Below are 17180 nucleotides of genomic sequence, written 5' to 3' on the forward strand. Positions count from 1 at the left end.
TCTCTATGCCAGGACCTGCACTGGGCCCTTTATGTGTAAGTCTCGTTTCATCTTTTTTTTTTCTTTTGTAGCAGGGATCGAACTTGGGTCCTTGCGCTTACATACCGGGCGGTGAAACCACTGAGCTAAATCCCCGGCCCAAGTCTCATTTATCTTTACCTTAAACTTATGGGATGGGTGACACTCACACTCCAGAGGAGACTAAGGCCCTCAGAGGTCAAGCCATCGGTGCAGTATTGCAAAGCTTGTGAGGGCTTGTTGGTCCCCAAAGCCACCCAAGCTTCACATTCCTTGGATTCAGACCTCTTGCTATGATTCAGTGGTTTCAGTGAAATGGTTGGGAAAGGGTGGAATGTAGGATAGATATAGGATGAAAGGAAACAGAGGACGAAAGAAAATATAGGATGACAGACAGAGGGAGCTGGAGGGAAGACAGATGGCCATTCTTCAGACCCTCCAGTCCTGGTGCCGTGGGCCTCCATGCCAACAAGCCCTGACTGCTACAACTTATGGCCCTGGGGCCAATTGCAAACACCCATCTGGAGAAGCTGGCCTTAATTCCCAGCCCCTCAAATACTTTACAACCTCTAGAATCCCCCTCGAAATGGTGTGTAAGCCTGGAAGGATATTGGGGGCAATAAACTGAAGAGAAGAATGAGAGGCAACAAGGCCACCTCAAGGGCCACCCAAGCAAACTGGCCACTCACCTCCTCCCCGGACCTCACCTCTGTGAGGAAGGCACACTTTGAAACATCTAGGGCTGTGCCAGGGAGCAGCAAGGGAATTGCTTTTCATGGGACTCTGTTATGAATAGAAGTAGGGAGAGAAGAATTGGAGGAAGGGAGGGAAAGACTTAGATGAAAGGGAGAGGAAGGTGTGGGAACAGGAAATGTATAAAAGTCTCCAAGCTAGAGAAACAGAAGCCGGGGGTTCCCCAGACAGGGACTCAGGCTGGACCAGATGCAGAGAACAATAGGCCTCGGGGATAGGGCAGGAAGAGAAGGGAGAGGGGGTTTACAAGTTGGGTCAGACAGGTCCTCATAGCTTCTGGAGCCAAGGCCATGGGCATGCTTGTGGGTCAATGTGGGCAAGGGCTGCTCCAGGCCAGAGCAAGAGCTATCTGCAGCCGCAAGGTGTGCAGATGACAACACCGACCCCAACAATAACATCACTGCTTCTGATTCAGGGTCAGGCTTAGGCCAAGGCCCTTCATACATCATTTCATTTAATCCTCACAATTTCCTGCTGAGAGGTCTGCTATTCTTATCCTCAGGCCCACTCTGAAAATGAGGTAATGGAGGTCCAGAGAGGTTAAGTGACTGGTCCCAAATGGTCCAGCTACTAATAATAGGCAAAGTCAGGATTTGAACCCATGCAGTTTAGCTCTGATGGCTGCTCTTAATGACAGCTGCTTCCTAGAGAGACAAACTTGGGTATTTAGGGCAAAGTTAAGACTGAGAGACAAATAAGTGTAGGGAAAAGACCAGAGTGGGTAGAAGAATATGGTGAAAAGACAGAAACAGAGATGAGGAAGGGAAGAGACAGGCAGCAGCTCAAGTTCTCTGCTCACTGGCTGTGGAGAGGCTCCCTTGACCCTCAGCAGCAGCCTTGCTGTGTGGACAGCACCTTCCCATCCAGCCTGTCCCCGGAGGCCCCGGACTCATCCTCCCCTCATCCTCCTCAGCGACAGGCCACTCAGCTTCACAGGAAATGCTCTTTCTCTAATTGGCATTGAAATTCACAGCCCTCCCTTTTCCTGTAGGTGGGGTTTCCATAGGAAAAAGCTGCTTCTCTGTTTCCCCCCATAGTAACTATTTGGAAATTAGATCCTCACATCCTGCTCTTCTGGGTCAAGTCGCTCTTGGACCAGCTCTCACCCATCACTGTTCCTGTGGACTGGTGATTTTATTTCATCGGTACTTATACCTCTCAGATTGCTTCCAATGAAGATGGCCTTGCCTGGGAATCCTATTTGTTCCACCATCTTCTAATTATGGGACGAGGTTGTGTCTGCCGGTCTGGGGGCCGGAGAACGGGGCTAATTAAGCCATCCAGGAAACACTGGAGGACTTGCCCAGACATTGAAGAGCTCTAGCGGTTTCTGAATCGGTGGTAAGCATGAAGCCACTTCTGCAGTTTCTGCTGGGGCTTTTGGGGCCAGGTAGCTACTTGTTCCTTTCAGGGGACTGTCAGGAGGTGGCCACTCTCACAGTGAAATACCAAGTGAGAGAGGAAGTGCCATCTGGCACAGTGATAGGGAAGCTGTCCTGGGAACTGGCTTGGGATGAGAGGTCTGGGCCAGTGAGAGCTACCTTCCAGGTCTTGCAGCTGCCTCAGGCACTCCCCATTCTGGTGGGCACTGAGGATGGCTTGATCAGCACTGTGAGGCGGCTGGATAGAGAGTACCTATGCCAGCAGCAGGATCCCTGCCTGGTTTCCTTTGACGTGCTTGTAAAAGAGGAGCTGGCTCTGATCCATGTGGATATCCAAGTGGTGGACATCAATGACCACCAGCCACAGTTTCCTAAAGGGGAGCAGGAGCTGGAAATCTCTGAGAGTGCCTCTCTACACACTCGGATCCCCCTGGACAGAGCCTTTGACCCAGACACTGGCCCTAACACTGTGTACTCCTACAGCCTGGCCCCCAGTGAGCACTTTGCCCTGGATGTCATTGTGGGGCCTAATGAGACCAAACATGCAGAACTTGTGGTGGTGAAGGCTTTGGACCGGGAAGTCCGCTCATTTTTTGATCTGGTGTTGACTGCCTATGACAGTGGGAACCCCCCCAGGTCAGGCACCAGCTTGATCAAGGTCAATGTCCTGGATTCCAATGACAATAGCCCTGTGTTTGCTGAGAGTTCCCTGGAACTACAAATTCGAGAAGATGCTGCCCCTGGCACTTTCCTCATAAACCTGACTGCCACAGACCCTGACCAAGGCCCCAATGGGGAGGTAGAGTTCTTCCTTGGCAAGCACATACCTCTGGAGGTGTTGCACACCTTCAGCATCGATGCTAAGACAGGCCAGGTCACTCTGCGTCAACCCCTAGACTATGAGAAGAATCCTGCCTATGAGGTGGATGTCCAGGCACGAGACCTGGGTCCCAATTCCATCCCAGCCTATTGCAAAGTCTTCATCAAGGTTCTGGATGTCAATGACAATGCCCCAAGCATCCACATCACATGGGCCTCCCAGTCGTCACTGGTATCTGAAGCTCTTCCCAAGGATAGTTTTATTGCTCTTGTCATGGCAGATGACTTGGACTCAGGAAAGAATGGTCTAGTCCACTGTTGGCTGAATCAAGATTTGGACCATTTCAGGCTGAAAAGGACTAATGGGAACACATACATGCTGCTAACCAATGCCACACTGGACAGAGAACAATGGCCCAAATACACCCTTACTCTGTTAGCCCAGGACCAAGGAGCCCACCCCTTATCAGCCGAGAAACAGCTCAACATTCAGATCAGTGATGCCAATGACAATGCACCTGTGTTTGAGAAGAGCTGGTATGAGGTCTCCACTCGGGAAAACAACCTACCCTCTCTTCACCTCATCACCATCAAGGCCCATGATGCAGACTTGGGCATTAACGGAGAAATCTCATACCGCATCCAGGACTCCCCACTTTCTCACTTAGTAGCCATTGACCCAGACACAGGAGAGCTCACTGCTCAGAGGTCACTGGATTATGAAGAGATGGCCAGCTTTGAGCTCCAGGTGATAGCAGAGGACAGAGGTCAACCCCAGCTTGCATCCAGCATCTCTGTGTGGATCAGCCTCTTGGACGCCAATGATAACGCCCCAGAGGTGAGTCATCCTGTGCTCAGCAATGGAAAGGCCAGCCTCGTGGTGCTTGTAAATGCCTCCACAGGCCACCTTCTGGTGCCCATTGAGACTCCCAATGGCTTGGATCCAGTAGGTGCTGATACACTACCACTGGCCCCTCACAGTTCCCGGCCATTCCTGTTGGTGACGATTGTGGCAAAAGATGCAGACTCAGGGGCAAATGGAGAGCTCCATTACAGCATTCGAAGTGGGAATGAGGCCCATCTCTTTGGCCTTAGCCCAGACCTGGGGCAGCTATTCATCAATATCACCAATGGCAGCAGCCTCATTGGGAGTCAGTGGGAGCTAGAGATAGTGGTAGAAGACCGGGGCAGCCCTTCCTTGCAGACCCAAGTCCTTTTGAGGGTCATGTTTGTCACTAGTGTTGACCACCTGAGGGATGCTGTTCATGACCCCAGGGTCCTGAGCACGTCCGTGCTAATGGTGATTTGCCTGGCTGTACTGCTGGCCATCTTTGGGTTGATCTTGGTTCTGTTCATGTCCATCTGCCGGACAGAGAAGAAAGACAACAGGGCCTACAACTGTCGGGAAGCTGAGTCCACCTACCGCCAGCAACCCAGGAGGCCCCAGAAACACATTCAGAAGGCAGACATACATTTGGTGCCTATGCTCAGGGGCCAGGCAGACGAACCTGGACAAGTCGAGGAGTCCCACAAGGATGCAGGCAAGGAAGCCACGGTTGAAGCAGGCTGGGACCCTTGCCTGCAGGCTCCCTTTCACCTCACACCAACCCTGTATCGGACCCTTCGTAACCAAGGCAACCAGGGAGCCCTGGCGGAGAGCAGAGAGCTGCAGGACACTGTCAACCTCCTTTTCAACCACCCCAGGCAGAGGAATGCCTCCCGGGAGAACCTGAATCTTCTGGAGTCCCCACCCACGCCGGGCCAGGCCAGGGCAAGGCCCCTGAAGGGCTGCCCCACTGGAAGGCTGGCTGGAGAGCAGAGCAGCGAGGCGGTGCCACAGAGCCCACCAGCCTCCTCTGCAACCCTGAGGCGGCAGCGGCATCTCAACAGCAAAGTGTCCCCTGAGAAAGAATCAAGCCCCCATCAGATTCTGCGGAGCCTGGTCCGGTTGTCTGTGGCTGCCTTTGCAGAGCGGAACCCTGTGGAGGAGATCACTGTGGATTCTCCTCCTGTTCAGGTACCTTGGGCACGGGCAGCTCTTTCTCTGGTCACCCCTGGATTACTTCCAGCAGCATCAGACACCCCTACTCCCCTCATATTCCTTATATTTATTCCTTAGGCTCACCCAGCACTTTATAATGAATGCTTTCTTTGAGTAGCAATGATTCCAGGGTCAACAGATCTTCACTGTGTGATCCTGAGCAAATTACTTACTGTCTCTGAGCCTTCATTTCCTTAATGTTAAATTAGAAATGATAGTAAGAGTTTCTGCCTCATAGAGTTGTCCTGAGGATTTGATCAGTTAATTTTTATAAAGCCTGGCACAAGTAGACACAAAATGTAGTGATTATGAATACAAGCTTAGGAGCAGGTTGCCTGGGTCTGAATCCTGGCTCTACCTCTTCCTAGCTGTTACTCACAGCTGTTACGCAGCTTCTTTGTTGAAGATGTCCATGTTTACAGCACCTATCTCCCAAGTTTGCTTAAAGATAAAATGAGTCAATGCACTTAATGCCAGTAGAATGGTGCATCTGGCATATGGTGAGTGCTCAGCAAAAGGCTACTTTACTCCTGCATCTCTGCTCTTTATCTGCCCTCACTGCCTCTGGGCTGACTCCTTATGAAACAGGCCAGCCTGGGTACCACTGACCCCAGGCTCCAGGACTGCATATGACCCCAAATGCTTACTAGCTGGTGCTGTAGGATCAACAACAGAAAGAACTTTTTAACTTTGGAATTAGACAGATCTGAGTTCAACTTTCAACACAGCCTCTTAGGAGCCAGGCAACCTTGGGCAAATCCTTCAACAGCAGATCCTCATTTTTTTCATCTATAAAGTAAGGATTACAATGCCAAACTTACCCTGTGTCTATCTCTCTGCAGGGTGAGGATTAAATAGGATGATGAGGACCAGGGATTTAGCTCAGTGGTTCCACTGGCTCCCTTGCAAGAAAAAGGTCCCAAGTTCGATCCCTGGTACCAAAAAAAAGGCAAAATAGGATGATGAATGGCAAGCTGCCAAGTGTGTGACTCGGAATTTACCAGACACAAATGGGGAATCCTTTCAGGGACAGTGCCTGATATCATACTCTTATCTGGTCCTCTGAACTCAAGAGTGCTTTCACTGTGCCAGGCTGTCTGCTCACAGCACTCTTCTGTTTGGCCAGGCCACCAGCTCAGGTTTCCTGTGGAGCAAGGACAGTTTCCTTCCCATGCCCCCTTCCCAGGAAGCCACCTGGAGAGGGCCCGACTGCTCTCTTAGGAATCATGCCCTGGGCTCCCTGAGGCCCAGAGCCCTCTATCCCCTCATCATTCATCCCTTATTTCTAGATGAAATCTTTTTTGTTTGGTACCGGGGATCAAACTCGGGACCTTTCACTTTCAAGGCAGGCGGCGGAACCGCTGAGCTAAATCCCCCGCCCTTCTGGATGAACTCTTTGTGCCAAACACTGTGCTGGGTGCTGGAGCACAGGACAGCAGGGAGCAGGCAGTGTGGGTGATAGCACTGGGTGATGGAAGGAGAGGTGTCCATTTGGAGTCAGCTTGAAGGTAAGAGACTAAGATGCCCAATGCTCATGTTTTGGCAGCAGCACAGCACCCAGCAGAATCTCATCTGAGTTCAAGTTCCAGCCTTAATTGCTATGCAGCCTGTGAGCTTCAGGTTCCACCTGTGCAAAATGAGTGTCACCAATCTTGTCTCTTGGGCTGCTGTGAAGATTATACACCACCAGACAGTTCCTGGGTGTCTGTCACAGGATCTGGGTCTCATTACTGTTTACTTTTTTCTTTTTTTTTTTACTGTTAAGGAAACTGAGGCTTAGAACGTGTATGTAATTACTCAAGGCCACATAGATAAGAACTAGGACAGGAACAGATTTAGAACATGAACCTGAAAATGACTGAACCTAGAGTCTGTGTTTTTCCTCTGAAGTGACCCTGACTGGCACATTCAGCACAGAGCTTGGCATGTAGAGTGTCACTTGGGCAAAGGGTAGCAGTTGCCTTATGAGGACTTCTGGGCCTAGGGTGGCAGGTGGGATCTGCTGAGGCCAGCAAGGGGGCCCTGACCCTCCCAAGTCCCAGTAAAACTCCAGTCCCCAGCACCTTCCTCTTCCAACTCTCCTCAGAGGTTGGCCCTCCTGGGCCTCCCCAAGGAAGAATGAGATTGGGCCCCAGAGGTGAAAGAAGCATTTCTAAGAGTATCAACCTAAACTCTGCATTCGCAAAGGTTTAACTATTTAAAAGCATCTAATTAGCACTGACAATGCTATGAAGAAAATCAGCTTCACTTAGAGATAAGAGATGACGAGACTAAGGCCTGAGTAGGTCTAGAACCCTGCCTGGTGTTTTCCAACAGGCTAGAAATGACCTTGAACTAGAACTCAGTCTTTCAGGACCTGGTCCGTTGCCTCTTTCTCCCAAGGCCCTGAAGGGTCTGGCACTGACAGACCACTTCACCCCCTTCTCCAGCCTTTCAGTTTGCAGCACTCCTGCTGCAGCCCTCTCGCCCCTCAGCCAGACCTCACTCTCCTACCTGCCCAGCTCCTGGTCAGTCTTGAGTCTGAGCAGAGCTACTTGGCATGTGGTAGGAACCCAAGAAACATTTGTTGAAATAAATGAGAGCAGGTCGTCACAGTGGTGTGGCTGCAGTCCCAGCTATGTGGGAGGCTAAGGCAGGAGGACACTTGAGCCCAGGAGTTCAAGGCCAGCCTGGCAACAGAGTAAGAGCCTTGTTTCAAAAGAAAATAAATAAAAGAAATGAATAAACTTCCCCAGTACCACTCACCGCCACACACTTCCTCCCTGTTCTAAGTTGCTTTCAAGAGGCCCCCCTCTGCTCCTATGCACCCCATCCTTTCCCAACACTCAGATGCAGGCCCCTGTTGTAACCACACTTCCCTGCTTTCCTGATGGGTGGGCCGGGAGCTCCCAGAGCGCAGCAAATAGAATCTCTTTCTCATTCTTATTCCTACAGCAAGCATCATGCCTGGCCCAAACAACCACTTATTAAATCCTTGTTCGATGAATGAAAGGGTGAACAAATGAATGATTAAATGACACTGTTTAGCTTTCTCTTGCAAAGTGTTACATCTGGCCCACATAAATTGGCTGGAGTGTTCAAATACTGCAAAAAGGGGAAAATAACTCTTGAGGACAATCCTTATCTAAGTAATAATGCCTTTATGATCAGGAAATGCCTTTTTTACCCCATCCACAGAGTCAACTAGGAGCAGGTCACTCAGGGGAACGAGCGTGAGGGGATGGGCTCAGAGGGTCCCCACACTGTCCCTCAGACAACTGGGTCCTGAGCGACATGGCAAGGTGGGGGCCCTGCGCCCCAGGTCCCTGTCTCCATCACAAGGAACCATCCCCCATCTGATCACACAGACATCTGAAGCCAGAGGAAAGACTATAAAAAGAAAGCACCAGTGTTGAGAGAAACATCCGGCGAGGAAGTGTGCTGGGTCGGAATTGTGTGGAGTCAACAGATTTTTCCTGTCTTGTAGCAAATCTCCCAGCTGCTGTCCTTGCTGCATCAGGGCCAATTCCAGCCCAAACCGAACCACCGGGGAAATAAGTACTTGGCCAAGTCTGGCGGCGGCAGGTAAGCAGCACGTAGCCCCCACACATGTTTGGGGCCGCCCCGCACCCCTGCAGCCTCAATGAGGGAGGAAGGGCATGTATATCCTTGACACTGGTCCCTGGTTGAGTGTAGCAGGCAGCGTCCTGGGTCCTGGGGCTACTGTATTTGTAGTATTTACAGGACCCAGAGTCTCGAAGGAAATTATTTCATCCTGAGCTCTGATTATCTGTTCCCTGATTACTGAAGTGCTAAAGCTTAGCTTAGAATCAGTAACTTTCACCTTGCTTTCTCTTGACCCACAAACATAATATATTCGGATGTGGACCTGTGGGTGTGCCTCTTTAGGCAGTTGTAGACTTTATTTTTTTTTCTTTTTCTTATTTGTTAAATCAAACTTTATTGATAAAATGGAATTCAGAATATCTTATTAGGAACAGCAGCAGGCCCAGCCAATCATGATAGCAAAAATGTGGTAGTCTCCTACTTTATATAGGAAGCTGCTACTTATCAATTAGTAATTAAATGTAATTCTCATAAAAGAGGTGCAAAGAATGAAGGCATTTTAGCCCCAAGATTGCTCTTCATATGAATGTACTGTATTACCTGCAATACTTGTGGCAACATGGAGACAACATTCTGAAAACAGTGAAGTGAAGTGAAGTGAATGGCTTTAGCAACCATGCCAGTCCTCTGCCAAAGACCATGAAGGCAGTTTTCCATAACTCCTTGAATGTTCAGCTTTGTAAGGTTTTGAAATTATTCTCCATCATCATGTGCATGTTTGAGCATATAGCTGACATGGCTGCGAGTTGTAGACTTTCAGAGAACTCTAGAGGACATCAAATCTACTTTCTCAATACAAATGGATAAATGGAGGCTCCAAGTTTGATCCAACCAAGCTATGTAACCTTGAGCTACTTAGATAATCTCTTAGGACTCAGTTTCTCCATTTGTAAAATGGAGGCCATGCCGTCTCTCTTATAGTGATGGGGTAAGAATTTAATGATCAAATGTTTTCTAAATATCCCAGTTCCTGGCACCTAGCAGGTACACAAGCAATTCTAAGTCCTTTCCCCTTCAAGTGACTTTGCTCAAGGTCACATAGCAAGTAAATGGCAAAGCTAGGACCAGCTCTCAGCACTCCTGATTCCTCTTCAGTGCTTTTGTCCTGATAATTTACAGCTTCTTTTTGGCAAGGATGGTGAGAGGTAGCGTACAGCAAGGGTGAGTACTGTAGGGAACTTCACATTTTCTCGGAAGTTTCAATATTTGAGTCTGCTGATATAAACTGGCCATAGATTAACAGAAGAAAAACTATAGAACAAGTTTTTGATTATAGTTTTATGTGATATAGGAGCCTTCGGATTGAAGACCCAAAGATGCAGGTGAACTATTTTTATGCTTACATTCAATGAAGCAGGGACGGCTGTGTGAAATATGATTGGACAGCAAGGGAATGAGCTAATGGAAATAGACTAAGGGGGAAACTCAACAAGGTTTATATATTCAGATTTTTCTTGGCCTCTCTGTGTAGCATTCCTTCCTTCCAAGTGTGGGGCAGGACCTTTCTGGAAGGGGGATCTTATGACCTACAATAAAACAAGGTAGGTCAGAGAATTTCTTTATGGCCAACTCTTGCACTGAAAGGTGAGGGAAAATTCAGGCTAATGTTTTTGGCTTTTATGGCTACCTTTGAGGAAAAGGGGTCTGATTTCTATTACCTACCTTGGGGAAACCTCTAAGAGGAACTCTAGTTTCTATGGCTTGCCTTAGAGGAAATAAAGAACAAGCCAAGGGCAGAGAAGGTCAGAGAGAAACTTTGCTTCTGAGGCCTTCATTTTGGAGTATCCTTTTCTGAGCCTGAACAGTACACATTTTAGAGTCACATTGGCCTGGATTTGAATTCTTGCTTTTTGTGTAATCCATGAGGTCCTTGGGGAAGCTGCAAAATCTTCCGAAATCTTAGTTTTCTTATTTGGTGACAAGAGAATCCCTCACATGTGTGAAAGGTTAGAGTGAGACAGCACATGTACCTTGTGTGGCATGAGGGCTAAGAATCATAGCTCAATAAACCCTAGTTGTCACCTCCCACTAGCCTCTTCCTAGCAGCAGAAATGGCCATGTGGTTGGGGGGGGGGGGCTACAACCAGGACAGACTCCTAAGCCTTAAAGCCCTTCAGGGAGCCTTTGCATCTGTTGTGATGAGGCTCCATGGGATAGAGGGGCCAGGGTGGAGCCAGCAGGAGATAGGTGGTAGATATGAGCATCTGTAGGGTGCCCCACCCAGCAGAATCCTCCATAGGCCCCCTCTTCTGGTGTGAGATTTGGCTTAAATGGCAAGGAAGAAATGTTCAGTTACTTGTTCCACAGTGTTTATTAAATACCTACTGTGTGCACAGCACTGGTGAGAGAGCAGAGAACGGGACAGATATCAGCCTGGCTGATGATGGGTGGATGCCTTGCATTGGCTCAAGAAGTTTACTGAACTCTTGCTCAATGCTGTGCAAAGGCATGGGAGGAACAAAGGTGAGTGACAATGCCCGTGAATTCATGTTCACTTCTGCTTGCTGAGTCCTTACATCATGCCAGGCACCATGCTAATCCCCGTACCTACACAGTCTCATTTTACAATACCCTGTGAGGTGCATGTTATGTATTATTCCCATTTTACAGATGAGGAAAGAGTATGTGGGAAGGCCAGAATCATAATCCAGGTTGGTCTGTCTTGACCAGGTTATGTGTCCAGTTCCCTATATGGACAAATGAATGCTGGCATGAATGAGCAAACCCATGTGGGAATTCCCCACTTGTGAATGGCTGGTTTCCTTCACAGGAGTGCAGTCCCGGATACGGATGGCCCAGGGGCTAGGGCTGGTGGCCAGGCAGAACCAGACCTGGAGGAAGGGCCCTTAGACCAGGAGGAGGACCTCTCCGTGAAGCGGCTGCTAGAAGAAGAGCTGTCAAGCCTGCTGGACCCCTACACAGGTAGGGACTCAACAGCTCGACCCAATCCTGCCTCTGTCCTCGAAGTTCTCTCAGGTGCTGAGGCTTCAGAGTTCTGCTCCAATCCACCCCAGGGAAGCAGCCATTCTATTTCTGGGGAGGAACATCAGCAACATTTTACTTCCCCTGGGGCCTCAGGAAGAATTCTTTTGTCTAAAGACCAAGTTTTACCTTGGTTATTAATTTTAAAAATCATGTTAAGAATTGTGAACAATTACTGAGCTCTTTGTGTGTGCCAGGCACTAGGAAGCACCTTATACACTTATCTCATTTAAACCTCAGGGGTGGATATTATTAGCTCCCATTTACAGAGGAGAAAACTTAAGCTCTAAAGAGGCTCAGAGTCACCTAGCTCCTCTGTGAGTGAAGGGAAGCCAAAGTGGGGCCAGTCTTAATTCTTTTTTTTTTTTTTTTTGGTACCAGGGATCGAAATCGGGTCCTTGTGCCTGCACAGCAGGCGGCGAACCCACTGAGCTAAATCCCAGGCCCCCAGTCTTAATTCTTAAACTACATATTTGCAGTGCTGTGGTGTGTAAATGCCCTTCACCTTGGCAACTGAGCCAACTCTTTAATGTGCTAACACTTCTAATTGAAACAAAACAATTTAGGGGGAAGGGACAGGGATTTAGCTCAAAAAAAATTTTTTTTGGTAGAGAAACAATTGGGACAATTAGGACATAAAGTGAACTTTAATTCAAGATTCTGCCAGCCACCCCACCCCTGTGAGGACACACAGATCAGGCCCCTTTTGGCAGCACACCTTGCACCTGACTGCCCTATGCTGTGGCTTCTGTTTCTGTAGTTAACAAGCTATTTCTCCTGTGCTCCATCCGCTTGCAAGTGTCCAGAAGGCATGGCAGGGATGGCTCTCCTCTTGGTTAAAAAATACAACTCACATTTACTGAGTGCTTTTTATATGCTAGTCCTTTTTCTAAGTTTCTCATGAGAAAATCTTGTGAGAGGGGCTATTCATTATCCCCATTTCATAAAGGAAAAAAAACTGAGGGTCAAGGGTGTTTAATAATTTGCCTATGGTTGTGCAGCAAATGGTTATTAGCACAGGGAGTGTGACTAAATTTTACAGTGCTGTGCTGTTCAATACAGTAGCCACTGGCCACGTGTGGCTCTTTAAATTTAAATGAATTAAAATGAAATATTTGGTTTCTCAGTCACACCAGCCACATTTCAAGTGCTGAGGACCCACACAGGGTTAGCAGGTATAGCTTTGGGTTCTGTCTCATCTCTATCTCAGCTCTGGAATGAAACCTGAGGGTCAGCCCCAAGCTGTCCTGCCTTGGCAATGAGGGACTGGATGGGGGACAGGGAGGAAGTGAGGATAGGAAAGCCCTTTTGCTGCTCACAGGCTTGAAGCCTGGGGTGGAGCTGGGTCATGGTGATCAGACAAAAGCCCCACGTGGGGTTGGGATGATGGCAGTATTTTAGGGCTGGATGAGCTCATTGAATTTTCACAATGATGAGTGTTACTTTCTCAGCACTAGTGAGGGGAAAAGGAAGCTCAGAGGGGTTAAGCCATTTTCCGAAGGTCACAGTGCTTCTAGCTGGCAAAGCCGAGAAGTTAAACCCAGGGGGGCTCAAAGTCCCCCTGCAGCTGGGCTCAGAGGATGATGCCAGCTGAGGTCAACATCACTTTTCAGCTGTTCTCATTCACCCCAGCGATTTCCCACTCTAAACTTCACTCCTGAAGTGGACCCTTGTACCCATGTAAGGAAAGGTCTGATTCTGTACCACCCAGAGTTCTGTCCAAGCTCATCACCTCAGAGTCTCATGGAACTAAGGTTTACAGTTCCCAAATGTCGAGGATCAATATTTATGTTCATTAATCATTCAACAGACATTCACTAAGTCCCAGGCGTGAGGCCAGACCCCAGGATCCAGCAGGGCAAGGACTCAAGCCTGCCTCACAGCCTCCACCATCCAGAACCAAATGAGAGACAGAGAATCATTTATCAATATTAAAAAATGATTAGCTATACTTTGGAATAATTTTTTTCAAATTACATAAGCAGTATTCATTTAATGTAGAAAAATATAGATAAACAAGAGAGGGAAAAAGTCACTTCTGGCCAGGATTAATTTCAGCTAACACTTTGACCTATCTCCTGCCAGTGTTTTTTTCCCCTGGTTCTGGGGACTGAACTCAGGGCCTTGTGCTTACCAGGTACAGCGGTACAGTGCCACTGAGCTAAATCCCCGGCCCCCCAGACCTTTTTTGAGACAGGCTCTCACTAAATTGCTCAGGCTGGGCTTAAACTTTTTTGTGTGTTTATTTTTGTACCAGGGATCGAACTCAGGACCTTGCGGTTACAAGGCAGGTGGTGGCACCATTGAGCTAAATCCCCGGTCTGGGTTTAAACTTTTGATACTTCTGCCTCATCCTCCTAGAGTGATGAGATTATAGGTGTGTGCTACCATGCCTGGCCTCCTTTCAGACTTTTAATCTTGTACAGATTTTAAAGCTGCTCACCTGAAGCAAACATTAAATACATGTTAAATTAGATGTGTGGCCTCTTTTTCCCTAAAGATAGTGTTTCTTAACCATAAAACTTATACGTTCCTTTCTTTCCTCTGGCTCCACCTCTGTTATCAGGTCTGCTGAAGAAATAGGAAAAGAAGTGTGAAGGTGGCATTGGGAATTAGGGGACAATTTAAAAAATTCCTAGGCACCAAACTGCTTTGCCACTGCTGCTGCCAGAGTCCTTTTCCCAGGGTAGGCCCCAGGCAGGCAGCCCCTTCCCAGTCTGACTCCAGGCCAGGGTTTCCTGCTGCTTGAGAGGTGAAGGGTGAGGAGTTGAGGATGTGGGCCAGTTGGCGGTGCAGCCCCTAACAGGCCTGGAGGATCCAGGGGAACGAAGGGCCGACTCTTCAGACAGTGCCAGAGGGTCCAGTCCAGTGCCTTCAGGTTATTGTGTCTGGGGTCAAATCCTACAGAGTTAACAGATCTGGGGGCAAATCCGGGTTTGCTTGCCTATTAGATGTGTGACTTAACTGCTTTGAGATTCAGTTTCCTCATCCGTTAAAGGGAGATAACACTCTTGACCTCCAAGCCCTGTGCAGACCTTAAATGAGATAATTTTGTAAGTGGTGTGACACACAAGAACCTAGTAAGTGGTCAGTGTTTCGATGGATATGAACAGAAGGCAGTGCCAAGCGAGGAACTCCAGCTTTGGCTAAGGAAGGGGATCCACACCCCCCAATCTTCATCGGGTACTGCAAAGGGAGAAGTTTCTCCAAGGCATGAACCTCCTGGCCATGCTCAAGTGAGAGGAAGACCCCTAGACCTGAAACACACTGTGAGCAGGGAAGCTCTTCAGACACACTGAATAGTTCCTTAATTCAATGTCTTCCTCCTGGCACCACCTCCCACGTGGCCCCACCAGGCACTTGGCCCTTTGTCACTTTGGCAGCAGCCTTCCTGTCAGCAAGCTTCCCTGTCAGGGCCTTTTCCTGTCCCTGCCTCGCCACCCCCTCTGTCCTCTGCCATTTCCCTTCCCTCCTTTGTCCCCTTCCCTTGGCCTACCCATAGCCCCACCCTGCCCATCTGGTGCTCCCCTGAGGCCAGACCCTCACTATGTCCCTCTGTCCCCTGCAGGCCTGGCTCTGGACCGGCTCAGCGCCCCTGACCCGGCCTGGATGGCAAGGCTGTCTCTGCCACTCACCACCAATTACAGAGATAATGTGATGTCTCCAGATGCTGCAGTCTCGGAGGAGCCAAGGACCTTCCAGACCTTCGGGAAGGCAGCAGCAGCACCTGAGCTGAGCCCAACGGGCACGAGGCTGGCCAGCACCTTCCTCTCAGAGATGAGCTCGCTGCTGGAGATGCTGCTGGAGCAGCGGTCCGGAGTGCCTGTGGAGGCTGCCTCTGAAGCGCTGCGGCGGCTCTCGGTCTGTGGCAGGACCCTCAGTCTGGACCTGGCCACCAGCGCAGCATCAGGGACTGAGGTGCAGGGGGGCCCAGCTGGAAAGAAGGGGGCTGAGGACAGGAGCGGAAGTGGCAGCAGCAGGTACCTGTGAACACAGCTGAAGGCCTCTGGATGCAAGAAGGAGGCTCCTGGGACATGCTGGAAAGCCCAGGCCCTGAGGATCAGGGGGATATGAGCTGTTTTCTAAAATCTTAAAGCTCATCGACCAGAGCTGGCCCCAGAACTTTAGTGTGACTACTTCTGGCCAGCAGAGGAGGCAGGACCCCCAGACTAACAGCTACCTGAGCAGAACAGCCCCTTGAAAGGGGCTCTGGGAATTTTTTGGAAAACAGGGACAGTGTGGCACAGTGTGGATAGAGGTGTTTGCTGGGAAAACACAGAGTGCAAAGGGCCAGTCCTCAGGGAAAACAGATGCCTCAGAGGACTGAGAACAGGGAGGGTAGCTTTGTTGGATACTGGAGTCGGAGGGCTAGATTCTGGGGACACCAGGCAGTGCTCTCTGTCCTACAAATAAAGGAATAGCAAACTCTTGTTCTCCTGTTTGGACCTGTCGAGGAGGGAACTGTAACACAGTGAGAGTTGTTATTCCTTCCCTGGCAAGAAAGTCATGCTGGGCTTGAGAGGAGTGGCACAGTCCGGTGCAGCGACAGGCATGTGGGTGATGGACATGTGTGCTCTCAGCCCCACTCCCCTATGTTATCAAGTAATCTGCTTCTCAGCTGGAAAACCAGGACAAAAAAAAGTTCATATAAATGCTCTACATCTATATGAGCCAAGAACCAGGCTTTACAATAGATTTGATTTTCCCACAATCCTAGGAGAGAGGTATTCTTATCCCCACTTCACAGACAGGCATATGAAGCTTGGGAAAATTGAGTGTCATTCCCAAGATTGAATAAGGAACAGACTCAGAGCTAAGATCTGGACCCAGGCTGGCCCGACACCAGAACCCACGGCCTCAACCTTGGGATTAGACTGCCAGCCAAGAAATGGAAAAAGAAAAGCCCCATGGGTGAGTTTTGCCAGTGAAACAGCAGTGGACTTGCTGAGCTCCCGCAGAAATGCTGTTGACCTTCTCCAAAGCCATTCAGGTTCATACAACTCTGCACTTGTAAAGCACAGACTGAGAGGGACCTGGATCTGACCTCCCACAGGCTTTGCCCTTCCTCAGAGTTGCCTGTTTGTCACAGAAGTCATCATTCCCAAACCCTGTTTACATGTAAATCTTCCTCTGCCACAGCAGCTTGGGCCCTGTGAATATAGGCCCCGGAGGACAGTACATGAACTGGGTCTATGAAATTGACACTGACAGCACCCAACCTTCCAGGGAAGAGGGAGTGAAAAAACAGCAAATATTTTCCCAAGGTTCAGCCTTGTCATTTTCCTGGAAATTTCCAAGGAGTCATAGCTCATGAATAGCATGGAGCTCTCATGGATGCTGAAGACAGAAGTTCCTCTGCTTGCTCCCTGCCAGTGCTGGAGCTCAGTGCTCATCAAACATACCCCTCAACTAGGAACAGTGAAAGTCATGTATTTGTGGTGCAGTGTGGCATCAGTATTCCATTATTCCATTTACAGATGAGGAAAATGAGCCCCCTGCCCAAAGTTAAGCACTTTAGGATTTCTGATCACCTCACTCTGAGAGTGAACATGATCTTAAAGATCTGTGATTTTCAAGCT

At 49.1% G+C, this 17180-nt stretch overlaps 1 protein-coding gene across 2 annotated transcripts; it reads left to right on the forward strand.

Annotated features, from left to right (window-relative positions):
• Positions 1-1797: 1797 nt before the first annotated feature.
• Pcdh12 (protocadherin 12) lies at positions 1798-16031 on the forward strand. Of its 2 annotated transcripts, none has more exons than XM_087180631.1 (4): positions 1798-4989; positions 8480-8577; positions 11390-11541; positions 15269-16031. In XM_087180631.1, exons 1-4 carry the CDS (start codon positions 2119-2121, stop codon positions 15589-15591), a joined length of 3444 nt encoding a protein of 1147 aa, XP_087036757.1. In that variant the 5' UTR covers positions 1798-2118; the 3' UTR covers positions 15592-16031. The 2 variants fall into 2 exon arrangements, with proteins under 2 accessions (XP_087036757.1, XP_004854364.2); XM_004854307.4 differs by having other exon boundaries at positions 1800-4989; positions 15170-16031.
• Positions 16032-17180: the final 1149 nt, after the last annotated feature.

This window comes from Heterocephalus glaber, unplaced genomic scaffold (genome assembly GCF_053883595.1).
Source record: "Heterocephalus glaber isolate CG9 unplaced genomic scaffold, H.glaber_assembly_v1.0 deba00001463, whole genome shotgun sequence".
NCBI lineage: Eukaryota > Metazoa > Chordata > Mammalia > Rodentia > Bathyergidae > Heterocephalus > Heterocephalus glaber.